General features: G+C 37.6%; 1 protein-coding gene across 1 annotated transcript in view; it reads right to left on the minus strand.

Moving 5' to 3' along the window:
- The window catches only part of MAGI3 (membrane associated guanylate kinase, WW and PDZ domain containing 3), a 290,328-nt gene that overhangs the window by 35,757 nt on the left and 228,217 nt on the right, over window positions 1-26,354 (minus strand). Inside the window, exons 9-13 of the mRNA XM_026456708.2 lie at window positions 20,807-20,995; window positions 8,058-8,663; window positions 6,797-6,828; window positions 3,351-3,507; window positions 698-789 (exon numbers count right to left, since the gene is read on the minus strand). Coding sequence (XP_026312493.1) covers window positions 698-789; window positions 3,351-3,507; window positions 6,797-6,828; window positions 8,058-8,663; window positions 20,807-20,995 — 1,076 coding nt within the window. The remainder of the gene's footprint in view (window positions 1-697; window positions 790-3,350; window positions 3,508-6,796; window positions 6,829-8,057; window positions 8,664-20,806; window positions 20,996-26,354) is intronic.

A 26,354-nucleotide genomic window follows, 5' to 3' on the forward strand; every position in this document is an offset into this window, starting at 1 on the left:
AAAATTCTATAGAACACATTACTTCTTTGTTATTCAAACCAAGAGCAAAACTTAGAAACAAAATCCACTACATTTGTTCTCTAAAACAAGTTTATGTGAGAATCATATGTAAACAAAATCCTAGATTTCAGATGCTTTGTAAATACAACCCTTATGCCTCTGGACAAAAATATTAATTATTTTATATTCCTCTAGTTTCAAAGTAACAGATGAAATGACATGCAAAGTACTGAGCATGAAAATGCCAACCTATTAATAAGATGAGGTGAAACAATATACACAGGCTCATGCCAACCATTTATGGAGCATTCAGCAGAAGTAATAGTGGGAAAGAGGACATGGGATTATAGGTTTCTTAGAGAAGGAAAATGTCTTAGACTCTGTTTAATGAGGGCAAAGGAAAATACAAACTTAAAATAAGCTTTATGTAGTTATTCACACAGAGAGGTAAATAAATTAATCACTGTCTAATTTGCAGCTGACATATTCAGTTTTTACTCACAGTTTTTAGCCTCAGCTACACCCCAATAACTGAGGGACTATGATACTAATAGAAATGCAGTTCTTCCTCATATTAATGAAACTGTTAGAGAAAAAAAAAACTTAAAACACAAAACAAAACACACCACAATCCACCAAATCACCACTCAAAACGTTTGAACAGGAAACAGCCATGTTCCAAAGAAGTGACACTTACAGACTGGTCAGGTCCATCTCCTCCTAGCACCCTGAAGCCAAACCCTGACTCTTGTTTTCGAAGAAAAACATCCAAATCTTTGGTGTTTGGTGCTAAGGAAAATCAGAAAACATAAATATTTTGATTTATTTTAAAAGGACTAAAACAAAACAAAGTTCAATAGTAGGATATTACAGAGTAAGACAATAAACTATATTCTCAGAACTTTTTAATATGTGAAAATTTGCACAGGAGTGTAACACACACACACACACACACACAATTCAACTATAAATCCTTGTTTTGAGCTCTAAGCAAAACTGTATCAAGACTGTTTAGAAGCATTTACTCTCACTTCCATATACTCAGTATTACACTGTCATTAACTTCTAATGCTGTCCAATCAATATAACAATGTTGAATTCAGAATGATCAAACTTGAGTTTGATATTTGACAGGTGCAAATGACCTAACTTAACACTTGGGTAAGGTACATTAAATCCTAGGAAAAGAGTGCCTATAACATACCTTATTCCTGCTCTCAAGCTGATACCTTTCTCTCAGAAAAGTATTCCATATGAACTACTTACCTAGCCTGGTTTTGCAAAATGATAGCATTTTAAATGAAAATAATTAAGAACTAACATTTATTATTAGCCCCGTTTTCTAGGTGGGAAAACAGGGTCTAAGTAAGTTGGCCATTGTCACACAGCAAGTGGTGAAGCTAAGATTTAAATTCAGGTTGATTTCCAGGGTCTAATCTCCTAACCCATACTATCCTACCCTGAAAGGGTAGGTTGTATGCCTTAGAATATTAAGCAGGAGAATTGCTTGAACCTGGGAGGCGGAGGTTGCAGTGAACCGAGATAGTGCCACTGCATTCCAGCTTGGGCAACAGAGCGAGACTCCATCTCAAAAAAAGAGAGAATATTAAGTCACAAAAATCTATTTCATGACTAAAATTTTTTCGTTGGGAAAATATTAACGTTATTTATAGGTAAGAAGTATTTACTATAAAGAGAAAAGAAATAAACATGTCAGGGAACTATATAAAAAGTGAGATTAGTCAATTCCTGATAATATTCTATAGAAGCAATATCTTTTGATATATACTTCCTATTAAAATTGTAGAACTTTAGAGATTAAGAGTCCACTTTGGGAAGCCGAGGCAGGTGGTCAAGAGTTTGAGACCAGCTTGACCAACATGGTGAAACCCCGTCTCTACTAAAAATGCAAAAATTAGCCAGGTGGGCTGGCGCACACCTGTAGTCCCAGCTACTCAGGAGGCTGAGGTAGGAGAATTGCTTGAACCTAGGAGGCAGAGGTTGCAGTGAGCCAAGATCTTGCCACTGCACTCCAGCTCCGGGTGACAGAGCAAGACTCTGTCTCAGAAAAAAAAAAAGAGTCATGAGTTCAACTCACTTATTTTATGGGTGAAGCCTGATGGGACTGCAGAGTTTATACCAGTATTAACAATGTATCAGGCTACGAATGGAAAGTATGAAGAAAGGGATTCTACATAGTTATGCTAATTGAAATGATTGCTTTGCTATGCATACAACGGGTTTTCATCTTTCTGAATATGGATTGGGATTATCAAGATGTAGTTCTGCAATTAATTAAATAAGCATTAAGTCAATTACACATATATTCCACTTGTATATATCTTTTCCAAAGTAGATTTATGTCTATTTCTAAGAACAAACAAATTTAAAAAAATTATACCTACTTAAATCTGCAATTTTACTTTGGAAAAGATTTATCATTAGTAAGTGAATTAGTAGGAACATGCATGAATCTCTGCCTTATGTGGTCTCTCTTTTTATCTCTCAGCTGTACTCCTTTAAGGAGTCAACTCTTTAGTTTCCTCTTCAAATTGCACACCCTTCCTCAAATTGCATTCACCTCTGATTCATCCTTCACACTCCTGCCAGAGAAACCTTTCTAAAACACAAAACTATGTCTTCCTTATAGTTAAAGGCATTCTGTGGTTCTCTGTTATTTATATGACCAACTCCAGCTCCCTTTGAGGGGCATCACTGGCCTTTCTCAATCTGTTCCTGCTCTCCTCTGTGACTTTCCTTGCCAACTGCATCCAGCAAAAGCGAATTACTTGCAGAACCCAAGTCATGCAAGACCAGTGTGCCCGTGCTATTCCTTCTGTCTTTCCCTTTTATCTTCCTGATAGACTCTTTTTCATCCCTGATGACTTGGCTTTGCTTCTAGTATGAAGCTTTTCCTGACACTTCCTACTGCCCACGCTGAGAAAACTGAGTATTCCTTCTTTGGATCCCAATCTATCCATTTCATCTTTCTATCACTGTACCTGTTAGGCTTATTACGTGTACTTATTTGTATACTGTTTGATTACATATTTGCCTTTTTCCATTTAGTTCTAATAATATTTTTGGGTGTAGGTCCTATGTAACCTATTTATCTCTGTATTCTAGTTACCTAGTATGGCATCTGGTAGATAACTAGCACTTAAAACATGATTTGAAAAAAATGAATGTGTGAATGTTGAATATACACGGAAGAAGTCCAGAGTTCTATTAAAACGGTAATGAAGGAATAACTTTTCAATATGCTTCTGAAAGACGGGAAGACCCTAGTCTAAAATAAATCCAAATTTATCTTGTTACATGCTTTCCTGAAGTATTCCACAACTACTTACGTTTATCTTCATATAAAGTCTTAGATTTCAGGTAGACCTCAGAAGGATCCAATTTCGGGGATCCTGACCTGATAATGCTGGGTGGAAAAGGCATAGGCTGAGGAATAGGCTCATTTATGGCCTCCAAACTTCCTGAATTTTCCTTTTTATCTGTTTTCTGAAATGGAAAAGGGCCTTACTTAGTATTTTTAAAAAATCAGATGGTTGATTAATTCATAAAACTGATATCTGAAATGGATATGTCAACTGATTATAGTTGTAAAGGTGGCAGGATTAAAGACACAGCAAATTTACAGTTACAGGAATTCATTTTCATAGCAATGTGTATTTGATTGAAACGTATTTAACTTAAATTAGAAAAAAGTTTACAGTAATGTCAACTGACGAGCCTTAGTTAGTCCTATGTTTAAACAATTTTGCCCTTTTCTCCACCACCAAGACACAAATTGACTTTGAGATGAAGATAAATAAAAATACAACACAAGACAGCACTTCTGAGTAAAGTAGGAGGAAGATTCAGAGAATATCTTCATAAAATTCTTGGCCCGGCCCACTTCCCATTCACTGAGTTTAATTTCTAAGGAAGATGTTTAGGATAATACTCTTTCTTTCTTTCTTTTTTTTTTTTTTTGAACACATGAAGTCTCCATTTATTCTGGGATGGGTTAGAGTGAACCTCTGAGCCTGCCATCAGGCTGGCTGAGTTGTTGCCCAACATTGTATCCAGCGGTCTCAGGCCCGTGCAGTGCAAAGCCAGCGTGGGGCTCACAGCTGCAGCTGGAATCCAGAAGCTGTCACCTCTGCTGCAAAGGCCAGGCCTAGGGGTCCGGGTACATGCAGTGAGTCCTTGGGGCAGGGCCAGCCCTACTGACTACATGAGCGAAGTTGGTGGTGAGACAAGGGGTGTTTGTTTCCCTGACAGTACAGAGGGCAGCAAACAGGTGGGTGGCAACCCTCAGGGCTGACGGCATCCCTGCCCAGAGTGACAACCAGGGCCTACTGGCTCTACTAAATCCAGGGTGGCGGAAATCCTGGATGTGCCCCCTTGTTATGGCTCAGAGGCCTCCTTTCATCATAGTTCATCAAGCCCCAATACTTCCTCCCTGGAATCAGTACCAATCCTCCGCACCTCCCTCCAACTTCATCCCAGCCAACCACACATAAACAGGAGAGGTTAACTCTAATTTAGGTGATAGAGATGGCACTGTGGAGACCCTGCCTAGCCACTTCATACATATTAAGAGAAAATGTGCCATGCAAGCTAATTAGATAAGGGAAAACACAGTCGCATATTTTGATATTTTTCCTATTCAGATAGCACTTTTCCAAGATAATAGTCAAGCAAAATGACTTATTTAATAAAATGTTAACAACAAAATTCAATAAATAGCCTAAGGAATATGGTTTTGAGACCAGTCTGTTTTCCTGGATTATTGTTAGGAGAGGGAGATTATGGATGTTTGTGATCATTAACAATGACTAGAATGCAGGGGCACCGGCTTGTCAGGGAGTAATCAGGGGTCAGCCACTACAAAGTGTTGGGCTAGAGGGGACCCTTCAATCTCCCAGACCCAGTGAAAAGGGAGAGAAGCTAAAGGTAGTCTCCCACCCTTTCCCCACACATCTTAGCACTCTGTCAGAAGCGGTTAAAGTTCATCAGACCCTTCCATAAATTATAAAGCATTAGGGCCACTGCGGCTGCAGTGGCATCCATTATGAAATAGATATGGTGGCACAGGAATTAAAAATGATTACTAGAGGAACCAGAGAAATGCAGAATACAGTGCAATTTGAACTGAATGGACAAAAACATTTTCTGTTCACGCTGGACCCAAGTAGTATAAGCAGTCAATGAAAAGGGCAGAAGTTGGCCAGGCATGGTGGCTCACGCTTGTAATCCCAGAACTTTGGGAGGCTGAGGTAGGCAGATCATCTGAGATCAGGAATTTGAGACCAGCCTAGCCAATGTAGTGAAACTCCATCTCTACTAAAAATACAAAAATTAGCCGTGTGTGGTGGCGTGCACCTGTAATTCCAGCTACTGGGAGGTTAAGGCACAAAAATTGCTTGAACCTACGTGGCAGAGGTTGCAGTGAGCCAAGATTACACCACTGCACTCCAGCCTGGGTGATGGAGTGAGACTCTGTCTCAAAAAAAGAAAAAAAAAAAAGGCCCCAGAAGCTGAGTGATTCTTTTTAATCCATAAAACAGCAAATTTGCAGAGGATTCCTACTTGGTGGGCTAGAAATAACTAATTCATTTAATATAACCATCTATAGTTTATGGTTATGGAAGGCTATCTTTCGATTTTGAGATAAAAGACTCCAAATGAGCAAACTAGAACTAAATTAGAATTTTAAATGAAATTGTCTTTATATCTCAAACATTGCGGATATTTAAATAGCTACAAACGTGCACCTCGTAGAGTTTCTTCCACAAAGCAGTATTTGATGCACCCCTTTTTAAAGTTCTTACACTCTACACAGGTCCTTAAATAGGCTACGTGATTATTTAGAAGAATGCCAAAGAAGACACTGTTTCAAGTCTTTCACTTTGACAACAAGCACATTTAGCACAGAAGGCCACAATTACGCTAGAAGTCTTGTTCAGTTAGCAGGATGTGGTGGTTCACGCCTGTAATCTCAGCACTTTGGAAGGCTGAGGCAGGCCGATCATGAGGTCAAGAGATCGAGACCATCCTGGCTAACATGGTGAAACCCTGTCTCTACTAAAAATTCAAAAAATTAGCTGGGTGTGGAGGTGTGCACCTATAGTCCCAGCTACTTGGGAGGCTGACGCAGGAGAATTGCTTGAACCCGGGAGACGGAGGTTGCAGTGAGCCAAGACGGTGCCACTGCACTCCAGCCCGGGCAACAGAGCAAGACACTGTCTCAAAATAAATAAATAAATAAATAAATAAATAAATAAATAAATAAATAAATAAATAAATAAATAATAAAAAGAAGCCTAATTTAGTCTTAAAAGTAAGAAGATTATCTAAAGGTGCATGCACATTTATAGTCCCCACAAAATTATGTGAACTACTATGTCTTCTCTTCAGGCAGGGGCAAGACGATGTAATAATTTATCATCTGTCTTAATGTTTAGGTCCTTCCTACCTTGTTTCTCTGAAACACAAAAGTAAAAAGACCTCTAGGTTGGTTCTTTGATGTGCTCACATTTTATAACTTAGAGAACAGGCTTATTGGTACAATAGGCCTTCAGCAGTCCTCCAGTTGCAATACTTACCCGGTGGAGCACATCTCCTCACTAGGGGGCTTTTTCAAATGCTTCCCTAGTTTCTGATAAATACAAGCCAAGGGCAGCATGCCTCCTAACTTCTCCCGGTCGATAACCATCACCACAACGAGCCCCTCTTACAGAGGGACATGTGGCATCTCTCTCAGTGTGTTGGGGAAAGGATTTGAGGACCAGCGGATACTCACCATTTTGGCAGTTTTGGTTGGTGAAGGAGGACCTTAAAGAAAAATGAGCCAAAGTTTAAAACCAGAGGATGCATTCCCAGATCACAAATACTGCTGATGTTTATAATAAAACTAGCTTCAACTTTTAGTAGGCTAGTAAATTCTGTGTCTAACCTCCTATGTAGCAGGTATTATACATATTATCTCATTTCATTTTTGTAACAATCTGAAGGCACAAATGTTATGACCATCTTATAGAGAAGGTAAACTAAGATTCTTTCCTATACCAAAGAACCAGTAAGTGGCAAGGCAGGAAACTGACATCAAACCTGTGTGACATGGAACTTTGGTCTCTTTGTTACACTTGTTGAAGCCCTGGCTTACTCTCAAGCACTCACATAGAGATTTCTACCTTACTCGGAGCACATTCTACCATCACTCAGAGAAGAAACCCATATGAATCAAAGGAACGAGAATAAGAAAAAACTCCCAAAGAAGCTGAAGTGCTCATTTGCCTCAATAGTGAAAAGTAAAATCCAGAGAGATAAAAGAGTTAAGTGGTTAAGTTTTATTCTTTAAGATACTAGTCACTTATAAGTATGGATTTAAGAAAGCCTATTAAAATTAAACTTTGTGATTATTCCTTGGAACTGGATTTGTAAATATCTGGGAGCAGTTCACGTCAGCTGATGACCTTGAAAAATAAATTTTCTATTTCTCTCACATAAGCACGGTGCGGTTTAATTAACATCTACAGGCAGATACTAGAGCTTAAGATAAAAGCTTTATGAGCACAAGCTACCACGATTGCCTCTGTAGAACAGATTAGCACACCGTCCAACATCTTACTTATCCACAGAGATGCTGGCTCTTTCAAAACATCTTTGGTGCATTACAGAGGCCCAGATGACGCACCATGGGTTGAAAGAGCCCATTTCTATTACTGTCATCAACAAAGAAATGAAATTAAGAGGATGTATTTCATTTGAAGTATCACAATGCTGTGACTCTCTCTAATCATTAAAGCCAAGAATCAGATTTTCAAAAGAATACAGAGGAAAATAAATCCATAATGGACATGAACGGAGCCACTAATAACTTTTTAAAAACTGCTGAAAAAGATACTGCTTATGGAAACAATCAGACAGAACCTTAAGGAAAATGTGCACTAATTACTAGTTAAGTCTGCTGGGAAAACATATTCTAAACTGTAAGGAAGGACAATCAATGGATATAAATGCTTGAACACTGAAACTTTTTCTATGTTGTGCTTTTTACTTACCTCCTCTCAAGATAAGCAATGGTACATCGGCACCTACTGGAAACTGCTTTAGCACCTCTACCACTTGGAGATGTGTTAAATTCTGCACATTTTGATGGTAAATTTCCTTAATTATATCTCCTTTCTGAAGGCCTTGACACCATTGACTATCCAGTATCATTTTCACCTTCTGTCCAGTAGGGCTGTCGGCAATTGCAAACCCAAACCCTTTAGGGCCCTTAATCAAAGGGATAGTCACTAGTTCAGGCTGGGAGCTGCCTGACGATGCCATGGATACTCTCTGCTCACTTGTATCTGATGGTCCATTGAGACCATCACCAGTCAAAGGGTGTCCCGATTTTCCATTCTGCTCCAGAACCATTGCTCCTGGCTTAAAATCCTGAGGATTCATGCAAGTCTCTCCCTTGGTTAATGACTGTCCATTGATGACAGGGGTAGCAGCAACAATATCCACGACAGGATCTTCACTGTCATCAGGAAGTGGATAACCACGACATAAAGTGAGGTTTACATACTGATTGACAGGTACCAATTGAAACATCTGGACAACGTCTGCATGAGTGTGACCGAGGACGCAGTTGCCATTGATGTCTATAATAACATCACCTGGTAAAACATAATCATGTTAAAAATATTAAAATCAACAGATAAGTTAATTTTTTTGCTAGGGGGCAAAAATAACTACAATTTAGTAACAAAATTTGAATTTTGGAAACCTCTATTAACTGCTGAAAAGACAGATTTCTAACACAGACATTCTCCCTTTTCTAACTCCTCTCTATATGTATGTCTAAAATCCTACTTATTTCAGTAGCAAAGAATTTTCACTTCAAGCTCAAGTGAATCATTAAAAAAAAAACCCTGATAATGTATATTATCATTGTTAGTATATCCTCTGAGTCATATCTAAGTAGCCATGCAAAGCTATGAACATTGTAGTAGGTATTTAGTACAGGAGCAAATAACTCCACTGACTACTTGTACAAACTGTATTATATTTTTTGAATACATTAATTTTATTTTATTTTATTTATTTATTTATTTTTTTTGAGACGGAGTCTCGCTCTGTCACCCGGGCTGGAGTGCAGTGGCCGGATCTCAGCTCACTGCAAGCTCCGCCTCCCGGGTTTACGCCATTCTCCTGCCTCAGCCTCCCGAGTAGCTGGGACTACAGGCGCCCGCCACCTCGCCCGGCTAGTTTTTTTTTTTTTGTATTTTTTAGTAGAGAGAGGGTTTCACCCGATGGTCTCGATCTCCTGACCTCGTGATCCGCCTGTCTCGGCCTCCCAAAGTGCTGGGATTACAGGCTTGAGCCACCGCGCCCGGCCACATTAATTTTATTTATATATGTGTATGTATGTTTGTATGTATGTATACATACATACACTGACAAAGATGCTGTCCTTAATCAAACTCTAGACAGGCTCCTCTGAGCTCTTTTTTCAGCAGGCCTCATCCTTGGCATGTCCTCCAGAGCCGAGCTTTAGCAAGAATTCTGCTAAGTTGGTTTAGCCAGAATCACCCAGTCTTGATATATGGTCTAAGTCCTCATTCCCCACTATTCTCCAGGTGATTATCTGATCACCTCAGCCTGCATTCAGCAAGAATCCTGTCACGTCCCTATAATAGCCAGAAATCCTCCTTCACCCCTGATACATACATATATATATATATATAAAATGTTTTAATTTTACTTTAAGTTCCAGGATACAAGTGCAGAATATGTAGATTTGTTACGTATTCCTATACGTGTGCCATGGTGGTTTGCTGTACCTATCAACCCGTCATCTAGGTTTTAAGCCCCACATGCATTAGCTATTTGTCTTAATGCTCTCCCTCTCCTTGTCCCCCAACCCCCAACTGGCCCTGGTGTTTGTTGTTTGTTGTTCACCTCCCTGTGTTCACGTGTTCTCATTGTTCAACTCCCAGTATGAGAACATGCAGTGTTTGGTTTTCCATTCCTGTGTTACTTTACTGAGGATGATGGCTTCCAGTTTCATCCATGTCCAGGCAAAGGACATGATCTCATTCCTTTTTATGGCTGCATAGTATTCCATAGTGTATACCACATTTTCCTTATCCAATCTATCATTGATGGGCATTTGGGTTGGTTCCTGTCTTTGCTATTGTAAATAGTGCTGCCGATAAACATACATGTGCATGTGTCTTTACAGTAGAATGAGTTATATTCCTTTGGGTATGTACCCAGTAATGGGATTGCTGGGTCAAATGATATTTCTGGTTCTAGATCCTTAAGGAATCATTACACTGTCTTCCACATTCATTGAACTAATTTACACTCCCACCAACAGTGTAAAAGTGTTCCTGTTTCTCCACAGCCTTGCCAGCATCTATTGTTTCTTGACTTTTTAATAATCACCATTCTGACTGGCATGAGATGATATCTCACTGTGGTTTCGATTTGCATTTCTTTAATAATCAGTGATGTTGAGCTTTTTTTCATATGTTTGTTAGCCACATAAATGCCTTTTTTTGAGAAGAATCTGTTCATATCCTTTGTCCTATTTTTGACGGGGGTCAAACAGTCTATCTTTAAATACCACCTTATTTCTTGAGTTTAAGAAGCCATTGGCTGGGCGTGGTAGCTCAGGCCAGGCGTGGTGGCTCACATCTGTAATCCCAGCATTTTGGGAGGCCAAGGCAGGTGGAATTCGAGACCAGCCTGGCTAACATGGAATTCGAGATCAGCCTGGCTAACATGGCGAAACCCCATCTCTCCTAAAATATTAAAAAATTAGGCCAGATGCGGTGGCTCACGCCTGTAATCCCTGCACTTTAGGAGGCTGAGGCAGGTGGATCACCTGAGGTCAGGAGTTCGAGACCAGCCTGACCAACATGATGAAACCCTGTCTCTACTAAAAATACAAAAAATTAGCTGGGTGTGGTGGTGCACGCCTATAATCCCAGCTACTCAGGAGGCTGAGGCAGGAGAATAGCTTGAACCTGGGAGGCAGAGGTTGCAGTGAGCCAAGATCACGCCACTGCACTCCAGCCTGGGCAACAAGAGTAAAACTCCATCTCAAAAAAAAAAAAAAAAAAAAATTAGCCAGGCGTGGTGGCATGCGCCTGTAATCCCAGCTACTTGGGAGGCTGAAGCAGGAGTATCACTTGAACCCAGGAGGCGGAGGTTGCAATGAGTTGAGATTCTGCCATCGCACTCCAGCCTGGGCGACAAGAGTGAGACTCGGTCTCAAAAAAAAAAAAAAAAAAAAAAACTAAACAAAACAAAAGCCATTGATTACAATGTACTTTAAAAATTCATTCTACTTTAAGAAATATTGAACTGAAGATTAGAATGATGTTAATTTATGAATGTATTTTCTTATAGTACCGTTTTCTGGCAGCAATTTTGAATTTGATTTATAAATCAGATTTCAAAAGGTGAAACAAGCAACAAAAAATTCAGCAGAGGCAAACAATGCATTATTGAAGACACTGAAAAGTCAGTTTAATAAATCCCTTTAAAAGTTGGTTTTGCTTTCCTGATTTTACCTTAGTATGACCATTTTGGTTGTAGAATCATTACCACTCGACGGTCATCAGTTGGGTATTTTTTAACAAAATCTTGACTTAAAATTTGACCCCTGTTGTCTCATCAATTTGCTTTTATTTGAATATGATTATTTTCAACCTTTATTTAAATAAATAACCTTTATTTAAAAGGTTATTGCCAAATAAAGGTGCTTTAATTTGTTCTGATAGGTTTTAAGAAACTCAATCTGGTATTAAAGCTCCCAGAATTTTCATGGAAATGTATTGTCATGCAAATTAGATAAGCATATTAGACAAATATGAAACTATATTTTGAAATCCTGACAGCATACACAATAGCTAACACGTGTTTCATGGACAAAATGTTGAACAGGTCAAAACTGAAGACAAAAGAACCTTACTATTAATTTTAATCTCTAAAGTTTGTTAACTTTATAAAGTAATAAAGCAGAATAAAAATAATTTTCTTTACAAGTATAACTTTTGATTATTTTAAGTTTTCTTGTTTTAAGTTTTTGTTACCTCAATGGGAAAGCATAATATGAGAGATCAAAAAATACTATGACAATTCAACCATCCGAATGTTGGTCCATATTTTCATGGTATGTGAAATAAGAGAGGATTAGAAAAGTCTAGCAAACACTGCAAAAAGCAACCTCAGTATAATACTAAAATCTTTCTGGAAAACAATGCTTAAACTTCCCCCCACAATCAGAAACTAGTCTTCAACTTTCTCCAAGTGCCTGAGCCACAAACACTGCCAGCCATATTAAAATATCCAGCAATTACCAAGTAAAGGCTTTAGGAAACTACAGAAAAGACAAGCTTACACAACTTTGTAAAAATGGTAATATTTATGTCTATAATTCTTAACATAGGAGTTCAATTTAATAACCAGTAAGATTAAGGAAGAAAACAAACTTGGAAAAAACTGCAAGATTGAACAATTTGATACCATGATAAATACCACAAATGACCTTTTTTCAAATTAGATTATAGGTAAATGCTAACTCCAAAAGTATCCTTTATAATTCAAGAAAATCAAACAAATAGTTTTCTGAGATGATTAATAAATCTTTAGTATTATACAGTAAAAGAATTATCTCAAAATTATATAAAATATTTCAAAATATTAATGAACTTAATGTTTTCTCCAACAGTTTTCACCTGTTTGTAAAATGGCCCACCATCAAATATAATAGGCATTTAGTTTAGAGGATAGATGGTGACGGAGGGCAGAGCAAGGTGGTAGGATAGAAGCCTACACTACTCATCCCCCTGCCCCCACAGAAACACCAAAATTTAACAACTAATTACATACTAAAAGTACTGTTACAAGAGACAAAAAGCAGGTGAGCAATCACAGTGTCTGCTTTGGACTTCATATCACTGAAAGAGACACTGAAGAGGATAGGAAAAGCAGTCTGGAATTGCCAGTGCTACCCCTCCCCCATCCTCCCTGCAGTGGCAGAGAGAATCTGTATGCTTGGGAGAGGGTGAGCACAGCGGATTGTGAGGATTTGCATTGAACTCAGTGCTGCCCTGTCACAGTGGAAAGCAGAACCAGGCTGTAATCAGTTGATATATGCCAACAAAGGGAACATTTGGGCCGGCCCTAGCCAGAGGGGAACTGCCCATCCCAGTGGTTGGAGACTGAGTTCCGGCAAGCCTCTCCACTGGGGGCTGTAGTGCTCTGGGGCCCTGAGTGAAGAGGGGCAGTCTAGGCCACAAGGACTGCAATTCCTAGGCAAGTCCTAGTGCTGAGCTGGGATCAGAGACACCTGACTGCAACCTATGAGACGCCAGCCAAGGCAGCTAAGGGAGTGCTTATGCCACCTCTCCCTTACCTCCTGGCAGTGGCCACCTGGTATGGAGAAATCTACGTGCTTGGGAGAGGGAGAGTACAGTGGCTAAGGGACTCTTCATTGAACTCAGTGCTGCCCTGTCACAGCAAAGACCTGGCAGATTTCATCACCTGCCTACTCAAGAGCCCTTGGGCCCTGAATAACCAATAACAATACTCAGGTAATAAATACACCACGGACAATGGGCTCTGAGACATGCTGGCTTTAGGCGTGACCCAGCACATTCCCTGCTGTGGTAACTATGGTGAAACACTGCTGCTTGAGAAAAGTAGGGGGAAAGGTAAAGGTGACTCTGTCTTGCAGCTTAGGTACCAGCTCAACCACAGTAGGGTAGACCACCAAGCAGGCTCTTGAGGTCCCTGAGTCCAGGCCTAGGCTCTGGCTCAGCACTTCTGGACCTGGCCTGGATCAGAGAAGAGCCCACTGCCCTGAAGGGTGAGTCCCAGGCCTGACAGCACTCATCACAAACTGACTGAAGAGTGGTTGTGCTTTAGGTGAACATTAGCAGTGGCCTGGCAACACCCCCACACCCCCATATAGGCCAGTGTTGGTGGCCACAGGGAGAGGTTCCTCTGTCTGTGGAAAGTGAAGAATGGGAAGAATTGTATCTTGTGGTTTGAATGCCAGCTTACCCACAGTAGAACAGAATACCAGGTACATTTCTAAGGTTTTTGACTTCAATCCCTGGCTCCCAGACAGTATCTCTGAATCCACCCGGGGCTTGGGAGAGCTCACCATCCTGAAGAGAGGGACACGAACCTAGCTCACTTTGCCACCAGCTGATCATAGGGCCCCAGGGCCTTGAGTGAATTTAGGTGGCAGCCAGGTATTGGTTACAGCTGGCTGTGGGCAAGATCCAGTGCTGTGCTGGTTTCATGTCTCACCCAGCATAGTCCCAGTGGTGGTGGCCACAGGGATGTTTATGTCTCCCAACCCCCAGTTCCAGGAGGCTCAGCATCGAGAGAGAGCAAGAGAGAGACAGAGAGAGAGAGAGAGAGAGTGAGAGAGAAAGATAGAGAGACTTTGTTTGTTTGGAAGAACATAAGGGAAAAGAAGAAGAGTCTCTGCCTATTAATCCAGATAATTATTCTGGATCGTATCCAAGAATACCAAGGTGGTCCTTATATGAGTCTGCAGGAACCACAGTGTTATCGGGTTTAGGACCCAAGTTCCTTTGAATACCTGGAAAGCCTTCCCAACAAGGATGGGCACAAACAAACCCAGCCTGCAAAGACTATAATAAATGCCTAACTCTTCAATGCCCAGACACCAACAAACATCTACAAGCATCAAGACCATCCAAGAAAACATGGTCTTACCAAATGACCCAAATAAGGCACTAGGGACCAATCCTTGAGACACAGAGATACGTGACCTTTCAGATAGAAAATTAAAAATAGTTGTTTTGAGAAAACAACAAGAACAACAAAAAAAAATCAAGATAACAGAATAAATTCAGAATCCTGTCACATAAATTTAACAGAGACTGAAATAATTAAAATGAATCAAACAGAAATCTGGAGTTGAAAAATACAACTGACATGCTAAACAATGCATCAGAGTCTCTTAATAGTAGAATCGATCAAGCAGAAGAATTACTGAGCTTGAAGACAGCCTATTTGAAAACATACAAAGGAGACAAGAAAAAGAATAAAAAACAATAAAGCACACCTACAGTATCTAGAAAATAGCTTCAAAAGGGCAATTCTAAGAGTTATCGGCCCAAAAGAGGAGGTACAGAAAAAATGGGGTAAACAGTTTATTCAAAAGGATAATATCAGAGGACTTCCCAAACCTACAGAAAGATACCAAGCACATGAAGGTTATAGAGCACCAGGCAGATAGAGCACCAACCCAAAGAGGACTACACCAAGGCATTTAAAAATCAAACTCCCAAAGGTCAAAGATAAAGAAAGGATCCTAAGAGCAGTAAGAGAAAAGAAACAAATAACATACAAAGGAGTTCCAATATGTCTAAGAGCAGACTTTTCAGTGGAAACCTTACAGGGCAGGAGAGAGTGGCATGACATATTTAAAATGCTCAAGGAAGAAACCTTTTACCCCTGTAATAGTATATCTGGTGAAAATATCCTTTAAGCATGAAGGAGAAATAAAGACCTTTCAGACAACAAAAGCTAAGGGATTTCATGAACACTAGATCTGTCCTGTAAGAAATGCTAAAGGGGGTTCTTCAATATGAAAGAAAAGGACATTAATGAGCAATAAGAAATTATCTGAAGGTACAAAACTCACTGGTAATAGCACACAGAAAAACACAGAATATTAAACTGTAATTGTGGTATGTAAAATACTCTTAAGTAGAAAGACTAAACAATAAACCTATCAAAATAATAACTAGAACAAATTTTCAAGACAAAGACAGTACAATAAGACATAAAGAGAAACAACAAAAAATTAAAAAGGAAGGGATGAAGTTAAATTGTAGAGTTTTTATTCATTTTCTTTTTGCTTGTTTGCTTCTTTGTTTATATAATCAGTGTTAATTTGTCATCAGTTTGTAATTATGAGTTATAATATAGTATTTTCAAGCCTCCTGGTAACCTCAAATAAAAAAACACACAATGGATACACCAAAAATAAAAAGCAAGAAATTAAATCATACCACAGATAAAATCACCTTCACTAAAAGGGAGACAGGAAGGAAGGAAAGAAGGAAGAGAAGATCACAAAACAATCAGAAAACAAATAACAAAATAGCAGGAATAAGTCCTTATTGATCATCATTAATAACATTGAATCCATATGGACTAAAGTCTCCAATCAAAAGACATAGAGAGGATGAGTGAATGAAGAAAGCAAGACTTGATGATCTGTTGCCTAGAAGAAACATGGCACCTGTAAAGGTACACATAGACTGCAAATAAAGGACTAGAAAAAGACATTCCATGCCAGTGAAAACCAAAAACCAGTAGGAGTAGCTACACTTATATCAGACAAAATAGATTACAAGACAAAAACTGCAAGAAGAGACAAAAAGACCATTATGTAATAATAAAGGGGTCAATTCAGCAAGAGGATATAACAATTGTAAATACATATGCATCCAACACTGGAGTACCCAGATACATAAAGCAAGTGTTATTTGCTTTACTAGAGCTAAAGAGAGAGGTATTTTATTATCTATTACAATTACATATTATATATATTTATTATATAATATATGATATATATTATTAGAGCTAAAGAGAGAGAAATATACCTCAACACAATAATAGCAGGAGACTTCAACATTCCACTTTCAGCATTAGGTCTTCTAGAGAGAAAAATCAACAAGGAAACATCAGACCTAATCTGCACTACAGACCAAATGGACCTAATAGATATTTATAGAATATTTCATCCAATGGCTGCAGAATATATATTATTCTCCTCAGCACAGCATCATTCTCAAGAATAGACCATATGTTAGGTTACAGAACAAGTCTTAAAACATTCTAAAAAATTAAAATGATATCAAGTATCTTCTCTGACTGCTATGGAATAAAATCAGAAATTAATAACAAGGGGAATTTTGGAAACTATACAAACACATGGGAATTAAACAATAGGTTCCTGAATGACCAGTGAGTCAATAAAGGAATTAAGAAGGAAATTGGAAAAATTTCTTGAAACAAATAATAATGGAAACAAAACACACCAAAACCTATGGGATACAGCAAAAGCAGTACTAAGAGGGAAATTTATAGCTATAAGTGCCTATATATATATATATAAAAAGAAAAACTTCAAATAAATAACCTAATGATGCATCTTAAAGAACTAGAAAAGAGCAAATTAAACTCTAGATTAATAGAAGAAAAGCAGAAAGAGTAGAAATAAATGAATTTGAAATGAAGAAAACAACACAAAAGATCAATGAAACAAAAAGTTGGTTTCCTGAAAAGACAATTAACAAACCTTAGACTAACAGAAAAAAAGAGAGAAGATCCAAATCAATAAAATCAGAGATGAAACAGCAGACATTACAATTGATGCTGCAGAAATTCAAAGGATTGTTAGAGACTATTATGAGCAACTATATGCCAACAAGTTGGAAAACCTAGCAGAAATGGATAAATTCCTAGACACACACAACTTACCCAGATCAAACCACAAAGAAATTTAAAACCTGAACAGATCAATGACAAGTGACTAATAAAAAGTCTCCCAGTAAAGAAAAGCCCAGGATCTGATGGCTTTACTGCTGAATTCTACCAAGCATTTAAAGAAGGAGTAATACAATTCCTACTCAAACTATTCTGAAAAACAAAGGGAAGAATATTTCCAAACTCATTCTATGATGCCAGTATTACCCTGTTATCCAAACCAAAGACGTATCAAAAAAAGAAAACCGCAGGCCAGTATTTCTGATAAACACACTGATGTAAAACTCCTCAACAAAATATTAGCAAGTCGAATGTGACAATACATTAAAAAGATCATTCATCATGACCAAGTGGGATTTATCCCATGAATGCAAGGATGGTACAACATATGCAAATAATTAGTGTGATACATGGTATCAACAGAATGAAGAATAAAAATTATAATCATTTGAGGTGGGTTGATCACCTGAGGTTAAGAGTTTGAGACCAGCCTGGCTAACATGGTGAAACCCCATCTTTACTAAAAATACTAAATTAGCTGGGCATGCTGGTGAGTGCCTGTAATCCCAGCTACTCAGGAGGCTGAGGCAGGAGAATCACTTGTACCCAGGAGGTAGGGGTTGCAGTGAGCCGAGATCACGCCACTGCACTCCAGCCTCGGTGACAGAGACTGGGTCTAAAAAACAAAACAAAACAAAAACAACAACAACAAAAAACTATATTCATTTCAACTGATGCTGAAAAAAATTGATAAAATTCAACACCCCTTTATGATAAAACTCTAAAAAAACTGGGTATATAAGAAACATACCTCAATATAATAAAAGCCATATATACAACAGAGCCACAGCTAGTATCATACTGAATGGGGGAAAAACTGAAAGTACTTCCTCTGAGATCTGGAAAATGAAGATGCCCACTTTCACCACTGTTACTCAACACAGAACTGGAAGTTCTAGCTAAAGCAATCAGCAAGAGAAAGAAATAACAGGCATACAAATTGGAAAGGGAGAAGTCAAATTATCCTTGTTTTTAGATGATGAGATCTTGTATTTGGAAAAACTTAACAACTCCACACATAAAAAAACTATTAGAACTGATAAACAAATTCAGTAAAGTTGCAGGATACAAAATCAACATACAAAAATCAGTAGCATTTCTATATGCCAGTGAACAATCTGAAAAAGAAATAAAAAAAGTAATCCTATTCACAACAGCCACAAATAAGATTAAATACCTAGGAATTAACTAAAGCAGTGAAAGATCTCTACATAAAAAATTATAAAATACTGATGCAAGAAACTGAAGAAGACACAAAAAATGAAAAGATATTTCATGTTCATAGTTGGAAGAATCAATATTCTTCTCAATACTACCCAAAGCAATCTAGAGATTCAATGCAATCTCTATCAAATCTCCATCAAAATACCAATGACATTCTTCACAGAAATAGAAAAAACAATCCTGAAATTTACATGCAATCACAAAAGACCCAGAATAGCCAAAGCTAGCCTGAGGAAAAAGGACACACAACTGGAGGAATCACATTACCTGACTTTAAATTATACTACAGAGCTATAGTAACTAAAGGAAGATGGTATTGGCATAAAAACAGACACATAGACCAATGAAACAGAATAGAGAAATCCATACACCTACAATGAACTCATTTTCAAGAAAGGTGCCAAGAACATACATTGGAGAAAAGACAGTCTCTTCAATGGTTCTAGGAAAACTGGATATCCACATACAGAAGAATGAAACTTGACTTCTATCTCTGCTGTAAACAAAAATCAAATCAAGGTGAATTAAACTTAAATCTAAGACTTCAAACTATAAAACTAGAAAAAGAAAACACTGGGGAAACTCTCCAGGACATTGGTCTGGGCAAAAATTTCTTCAGTGATACTCCACAAGCCCAGGCAATTAAAGCAAAAATGGACAAACAGGATCACATCAAGTTAAAAAGCTTCGGCATAGCAAAGGAAACAGTCAGTCAAGTGAAGAGACAACCCACAGAATGGGAGAAAATCTTTGCAAACTATCCATCTCACAAGAGATTAATAACTAGAATACATAAGGAGCTCAAACAACTCTATAGGAAAAATGTAATAATCTGATAAAAAATGGGCAAAACATTGGAACAGACATTTCTCATGAAGAAGACATAGAAGACATAGAAACAGGTATATGAATAGGTACTCAGGTCATTGATCATCAGAGAAATACAAATCAAAAGCACAATGAGGTATCATCTTGCCCTAGTTAAAAATGACTTTTATCCAAAAAGACAGGCAATAACAAATACTGGAGAGGGTGTGGTGAAAAGGGAACCTTTGTACACTGTTGTTGGGAATGTAAATTTGTACAACCACTATGGAAAACAATTTGGAGGATTCTCAAAACACTAAAAATAGAGATACCATACAATCTAGCAATCCCACTGCTTAGTATATACCCACAAGAAAGGAAATCAGTATATTGAAGAGATATCTGCACTCCCATGATTGTTACAGCACTTTTCACAATAGCGAAGATTTAGAAGTCACCTAAATGTCCATCAACAGATAATTAGATAAAGAAAATATGGCACATATACACAATGGAGTACTATTCAGCCATAAAAAGAATGAGATATTGTCATTTGCAATGACACAGATGGAAATGAAGATCATTATGTTAAGTGAAATAAGTCAGGCAAAGAAACACAAACTTTGCATGTTCCCATTTCTTTGCAGGTACTAAAATTAAAACAACTGAACTAAGGGAGATAGAGAGTAGAAGGATGATTACCAGAGGCTGGGAAGGGTAGTTGGGGTTGGCGGGGGGTGAGAGGGAAGTGGAGATGGTTAAGGAGTATAAAAAATATATCGCTAGAAAGAATGAGTAAGACCTAGTTTTTGATAACACAATAAGGTGACTACAGTCAGTAATAATTTAATTGTACATTTTATAACTAAAAGAGTATAAATGGGTTGTTTTTAACACAAAAGATAAATGCTTGAGGAGATGTATACCCCATTTTCTATGATGTGGTTATTACTTATTGCATGCCTGTATCAAAGTATAATATCTCATGTATCCCATAAATATATACCCATACAACTTTTTTTTTTTTTTAATTAGAGGATAAGCTATTTTAATACTGGAATCTCTCTCTTTAGTTATATAATTTAATTCTTTCTCTCTACATATATAAAATCTCTTCACTATAATTTTTGTTATAATATCACTACTCTTCAAACAATTATGAAAAATTTGTTACCTGGTGCAATTTTCCCATCCTGAGCTGCGGGACCATCTTTCAGCACATTTTTCACTTGTAGGAACTCATCAGGTCTATCTCCGCCAATAATGGTAAAACCAAATCCCATTGTGCTTTTTTTCAGTGATGCTCGAACAAGGACACCTTTAAGTTGGGATGGATCTCTTGTGAAGTGTGATTTTTCCATATCTGTGCCAAAATGAGAAGTGGGTTTGAGAACAAAAATAATTACAATGAATATAGCACTCAAAGTCAATCTTTTTTTATATAACTTAACGTTATTCTCAACTTTCTCTCTTTCTCATTGCCTTGTCTGCACTTACTTTCAACCCAGAGTCCATTATATGAAGTTAAAATGACACAACCTTTAGTACTCAATTGCTGAAAGTTTGGATACTATTCAACTGTACTATAAAACTCAGCATCTACTGAGTTTTATGTGCAAAGCACTATACCAGGAGGATGAGGTCATGTGTCACAAACTTATGAAAGAGAGTATATTGAGAATTTTTATAATTCACAGTTCAGGCTTTCTGCAGTCTTTAATTTATAACTGATGGAAGGAGTGAATCTTTTTACTATCAGTAAATAGCTTCATATTTCTATGCCTTTCACTCGTGTTTAGTAGATAATTCAGGAAGAAAAATACATACTTCTTTTGAAATGCCCATTTTTAGGGGTTAGATGACCCTAGTGATTCACATCTACAAATAACAACTTCCTTCCAGAACCTCTTCTCTCTTCTCCTCAACCATGAGTGCCATTAAGGAAGTGACAAAAACTGAGAGAATCAAACTGTACAGGTTTATAATTTACTAAGTATTAAATTAACTGTAAAAAAAAGACTTTAAATGTTCTGCCATTATCTATTTTTTAACAAATTTATTGAGATATAATTCACTTACCATAGAATTCAGCTCTTTCAAGTATACAATTCAATGTCATCCAACTATCAGCATAATCTAATTTTAGAACATTTTCTTCCCTCCTCAAAGGAAATCTCCATTCCCATTAGCAGTCATTATCCAATTTTTCCCCAACCCACGTCCATATCCCAGCCTTAGGAAGCCACGAATCTACTATCCATGTATAGACGTGCCCAATACAGGCATTTCATATAAACAGAATCAGACAATATGTGGTGTTTTGAATGGTTTCTTTCAATTGACAGTGTTTTTGAGGTTCATCTGTATTGTAGCATATGTCAGTACTTTACTGCTCTTTATTATTAATATATAATAAATATTAAATTAAATGTTTTACTAAAGATAAATTACATTATTGCCAAATAATATACCACTGTATGGATAAATATCACATTTTGTTTATCCATTCATTAGTTGATGGACATCGGGTTATTTCCACTTTTTGGCTATTATGAATAACGTTGATATGAACACTCACATACAAGTTTTGTGTGGACATATTTTCATTCACCTTGGGTATATACTGAGTGGAATTCCAGCAGTTACTATGAATATATCGTAATTATGTTTATCATTTTGATAAACTTCCAAACTTTTCCAAAGCAGCCTTGCCATTTTACATTTCCACAAGCAACATAGGAGGGCCTCAATTTCTCCACATAGTTGCCAACAGTTGTCCTGTCTGTCCTTTTGGTTGTACCCATTCTAGCGGACATGGAGTGGTTTCTTTCTGTGGTTTTGTTGTGCATTTCCCTGTTAACTTGAATTAATAATGGTAGCTTGTTTCACACTTAGCACTAGTATCACGTCCAGAGTTACTTATGTGTATTTGCTGCTGCCCCTCTTAGCAGAGTGTTCTAACAGGTATATATTAAAACTTATCAGAAAAAAGAGCGATTCTTGGTGTTGCTCTATATGGTTATGCAGATTATGTAGTATGTAAACAGCTTTCTCAAGAGGTAGGCCTGCCCTGGCAATAGTGACAGGAAAGGAGGAGCTACCTTATTTGATATGTTATTCCCAGATTTGCTTTTATTTGCAAAAAGCACATGATATAAAGAAACGAAAAATCCAGCTCTTTTGGGCTTCTCAAAGTAGAGAAGTAGACTCCAGACAGCAGTGCATTGATCACAGTAAATGCCATTTTGTGAGGCCTCTCAGAGGATGGCCAGTCAGCCTACTTATGGCGACACCTCTGTATTACTGAGCTTCTCACATTCAAAGTAGCAACTTTGAATTTTGTTCAGTCTCTGAACAAAATATTACTTTTAAAAATTATTTAATTGACATATACAATACCCGTTCAATTATAGAAGTTGACTAACACCGTCCACTAGTGTTGCCTACCAGATTGTAGATAAGAATATTTCTCTAATGACTGAGTACTTGGACAGGTACTTGATGATAATATGAAATGTACCGTTTTCATTTTTATGTCAAACACTGAGATGTTTCTGGTTAGCTATCCCATGCCCTAATCCCCAGAACTAGAATAAGATTGGCTTCTGAGGGCAAAACTTGAAAACTGGCATACAACAGATGACATCCAAGTTGTACAAACAATAAAGAGGAAGGAAAAATAACACCTAATTTTAGAAAGAATTAATAAAACAGCTAAAGCCAACTAAAAGTTGGTCAGAAGTAAGTCTTATCAAAATTAAGCTTAGAAAGGTGAAAAATCATAAAGGCACAAAGAAACTGTCTTTGAGATCAACAGTCTCGACTTTAAATCCAAGATTTGTGATTTAGTTGAGTGATCCTGGGTATCTTGTTTGAAACTTGTAAGCCTCAGCTGTCTTGTCTCTAAAATGGGGCTGGTCGTACCTAAAATTCATGGGATTGTCACAGAGATTAAACTATGTGACACACAGAAAGCAGAGGAAGTGGTGCTTGACAAATGGTAACTGCGCAATCAATGTAGATGAGCACAAACTCTTATATACTGTCCAAGGAAGGAGGTTCCATGGCTCACAAACTTGAGTGCTTCTGACTCTGTGGAAAGGATAACCTTAAGATAGATGAATCAGACAATTTTAACTTAATGCCATCAAAGCCTCTAAATGGGGATAATAATATCAATAACTTGCAGAGCTATTTTGAGACTTAAATGATATGATTATACAAAGTATCCAAATCTATATGTGACTCAATATCTCAACAAATGGCAGCTGTTATTCCTTAAGGACTAGCATAACTTCAATAACATCAAGGAAGCCTTTCTTGCCCTTCTACATTCAGATTTAATTTCTCCCTTTTGTCTACCACTATTGTTTATATCTTCGTTATCATACTATACTAAAATTATATATATATTTCCCTGGCTAAGTTGGGAGCTCCTGAAAGACAGGTGTTGAATATTTCTGTTTGTTTGTTTTCCTTTTCTTTTCTTTTTTTGCGACAGGGTCTCATTCTGTTGCCCAGGCTGGAGTGTAGTGGTGTGATCACTGCTCACTGCAGACTTGACCTCCTGGGCTAAGCTGATCCTCCCACCTTAGCCTCCTGAGTAGCTGGTACTACAGGTGTGTGCCACCACACCAGGCCAGATTTTTGAATTTTTTGTAGAGATGGAGTTTTGCCATGTTGCCCAGGCTGGTCTCAAACTCTTGGGCTCAAGCAATCCATTTGCCTTGGCTTCCCAAAGTGCTGGGATTACAGGTGTGAAATACTATACCTGGCCAGGTGTTGAGTGTTTACTCTTCTTTTAATCCCTAGCTTATAGGAGAGAGCCTGGGTATCTAAATCAATAAAACATATGGCACCTGACTTCAGAGAAATTAGAGTTTATTAAGGGAGGAAAGATCTCCCTTGAAATGTGCCATGAATTCAGGGACTATACATTATAATACAAAGAACTTTGAATTTAAAGTCAGTAAAACTAAGTTCAAATTCTGGCTTGACACTCACTGTTATTCTAAGCAAGAGGCTTAATCTTTATTAAAGTCTCCATTTCCTTATGTATAAATAAGGGATTTAAGTTGCTCTTCAGTTCATGTCTTCTGTCTATAATCTTTCATGGTCAAAGCTATGAAAATAGTTATACTCATTGTCTCCACGTCTTCACCTCCCATACCTTCTTCATTCTATTGCAATTTTATTTCACTCTCTACTTGCTCTTGCTAGAGTGACTAATGACCTCCCTATTGTCAAATCCAACATATATTTTTCAATCTTCAACTTCCTTGAGATTCCAGCAACATGTGTGACATACTCAACCTCTTCTCATGGCTGCCTATCCCTATAAACTCATCGCTTGTTACTACCCTACAAATAGCCTATGCTGTAACCACGCCTACTTGCTTTCTGGCCTTTCAGCACACCATTTCATGCTTCTATGATTTTAAACATTCTGTTCCTTCTATTTGGTATGCTTTCTTACTCCTTTAAAATTTTTGTCTGCCTGCTTTAACTTTTCCTGACTTTTCAAGACCCGGTTCATATCTCTTCTGCTTTGAAATTTCTCCTGCCCCCTTGACAATCTCCACCAAAGCAGAGTTGGGTACTCCCTTCGTTATGCCACCACTGTACCTTGTACATCTCTATTAATAACAATGAAACTGTCATTTATTAGCCAACATACACTTAATACCATTGCAGGCACTTTACATCTCTTATTTTACATACTCATAACCACCTTAAGAGGTGGGTACCATTATTACTCCTATTTTATATACGAAGAAATAGGGGCATTTAGAGATTTAGGAAATGTATCCAAGGTTACACAGCTGGGACTCAAACCTGCTCCTCAGCTTACCGTTATAATTACTATTCTAGGATGGCACCTATCTCCATATATTATAACCATCAGTTTCCTATATTAGACTGTGAACTCTTAAGGGCAAGCCCTGTCTTACTCTTAGTCATTTTTGAATACCTAGTGCCTAGCAAAGCACTGGGGATATAGTCAGTGCTCAAAAGTATTTGTTAAACTCAAAATGTTTGCTAAACGAAATGCAAAACTTTAGGAGGAGGATGATGTTTTTGAAGAGTAACTAGAAGAAAGAACTATTTCTCTCATGGGCAACTGAAGTGGAGAATCTACTGGATTACTGCAATATGACCATATATACCCCTGGTTATTAATGACAAATGAGGACTGGAAAAGGGATGGGGAGGGATAAGTAGAATGTAAGAACTTCCTGAGCAGTGTTTTCAAAATACACATGACTAGGCTCATTGAAATTTCCGGATCTGTATTTTTAAAAAATGCTCCCTAAGTGAGTCTGACGTTACTAATACCTACCATCCCACTTGAGACTCAATGATGTAGGTAAATCATTTGATATATTTATTATTTATTAATATTAGTTAATGAAGAATCCTCAATGGTTATAGATACCATACTTAAGCAATTAACTTGGGAAAAGCTAATGATGAACCAGAGACCTAATATTGGTCTCGCCTTAAACATATAAGGAAATATTCCAATCTTCAAAACAAAATCTCAACTTGACAAAAAAGCTACCCAAATCCCTTCTCCCAACAACTTCATGCTTTTTATATACTCCTGAGAAAAATCTCACTATTCTCATAATGTTCAGATGTTTTATTAAGATTATTCATATCTTTACAGTAACAAATATTAGACATTCTTGTCTAGTGTCAAAGTCATAGAAATAAAAAGT

Source organism: Piliocolobus tephrosceles, chromosome 1 (assembly GCF_002776525.5).
Source record: "Piliocolobus tephrosceles isolate RC106 chromosome 1, ASM277652v3, whole genome shotgun sequence".
Classification (NCBI taxonomy): domain Eukaryota; kingdom Metazoa; phylum Chordata; class Mammalia; order Primates; family Cercopithecidae; genus Piliocolobus; species Piliocolobus tephrosceles.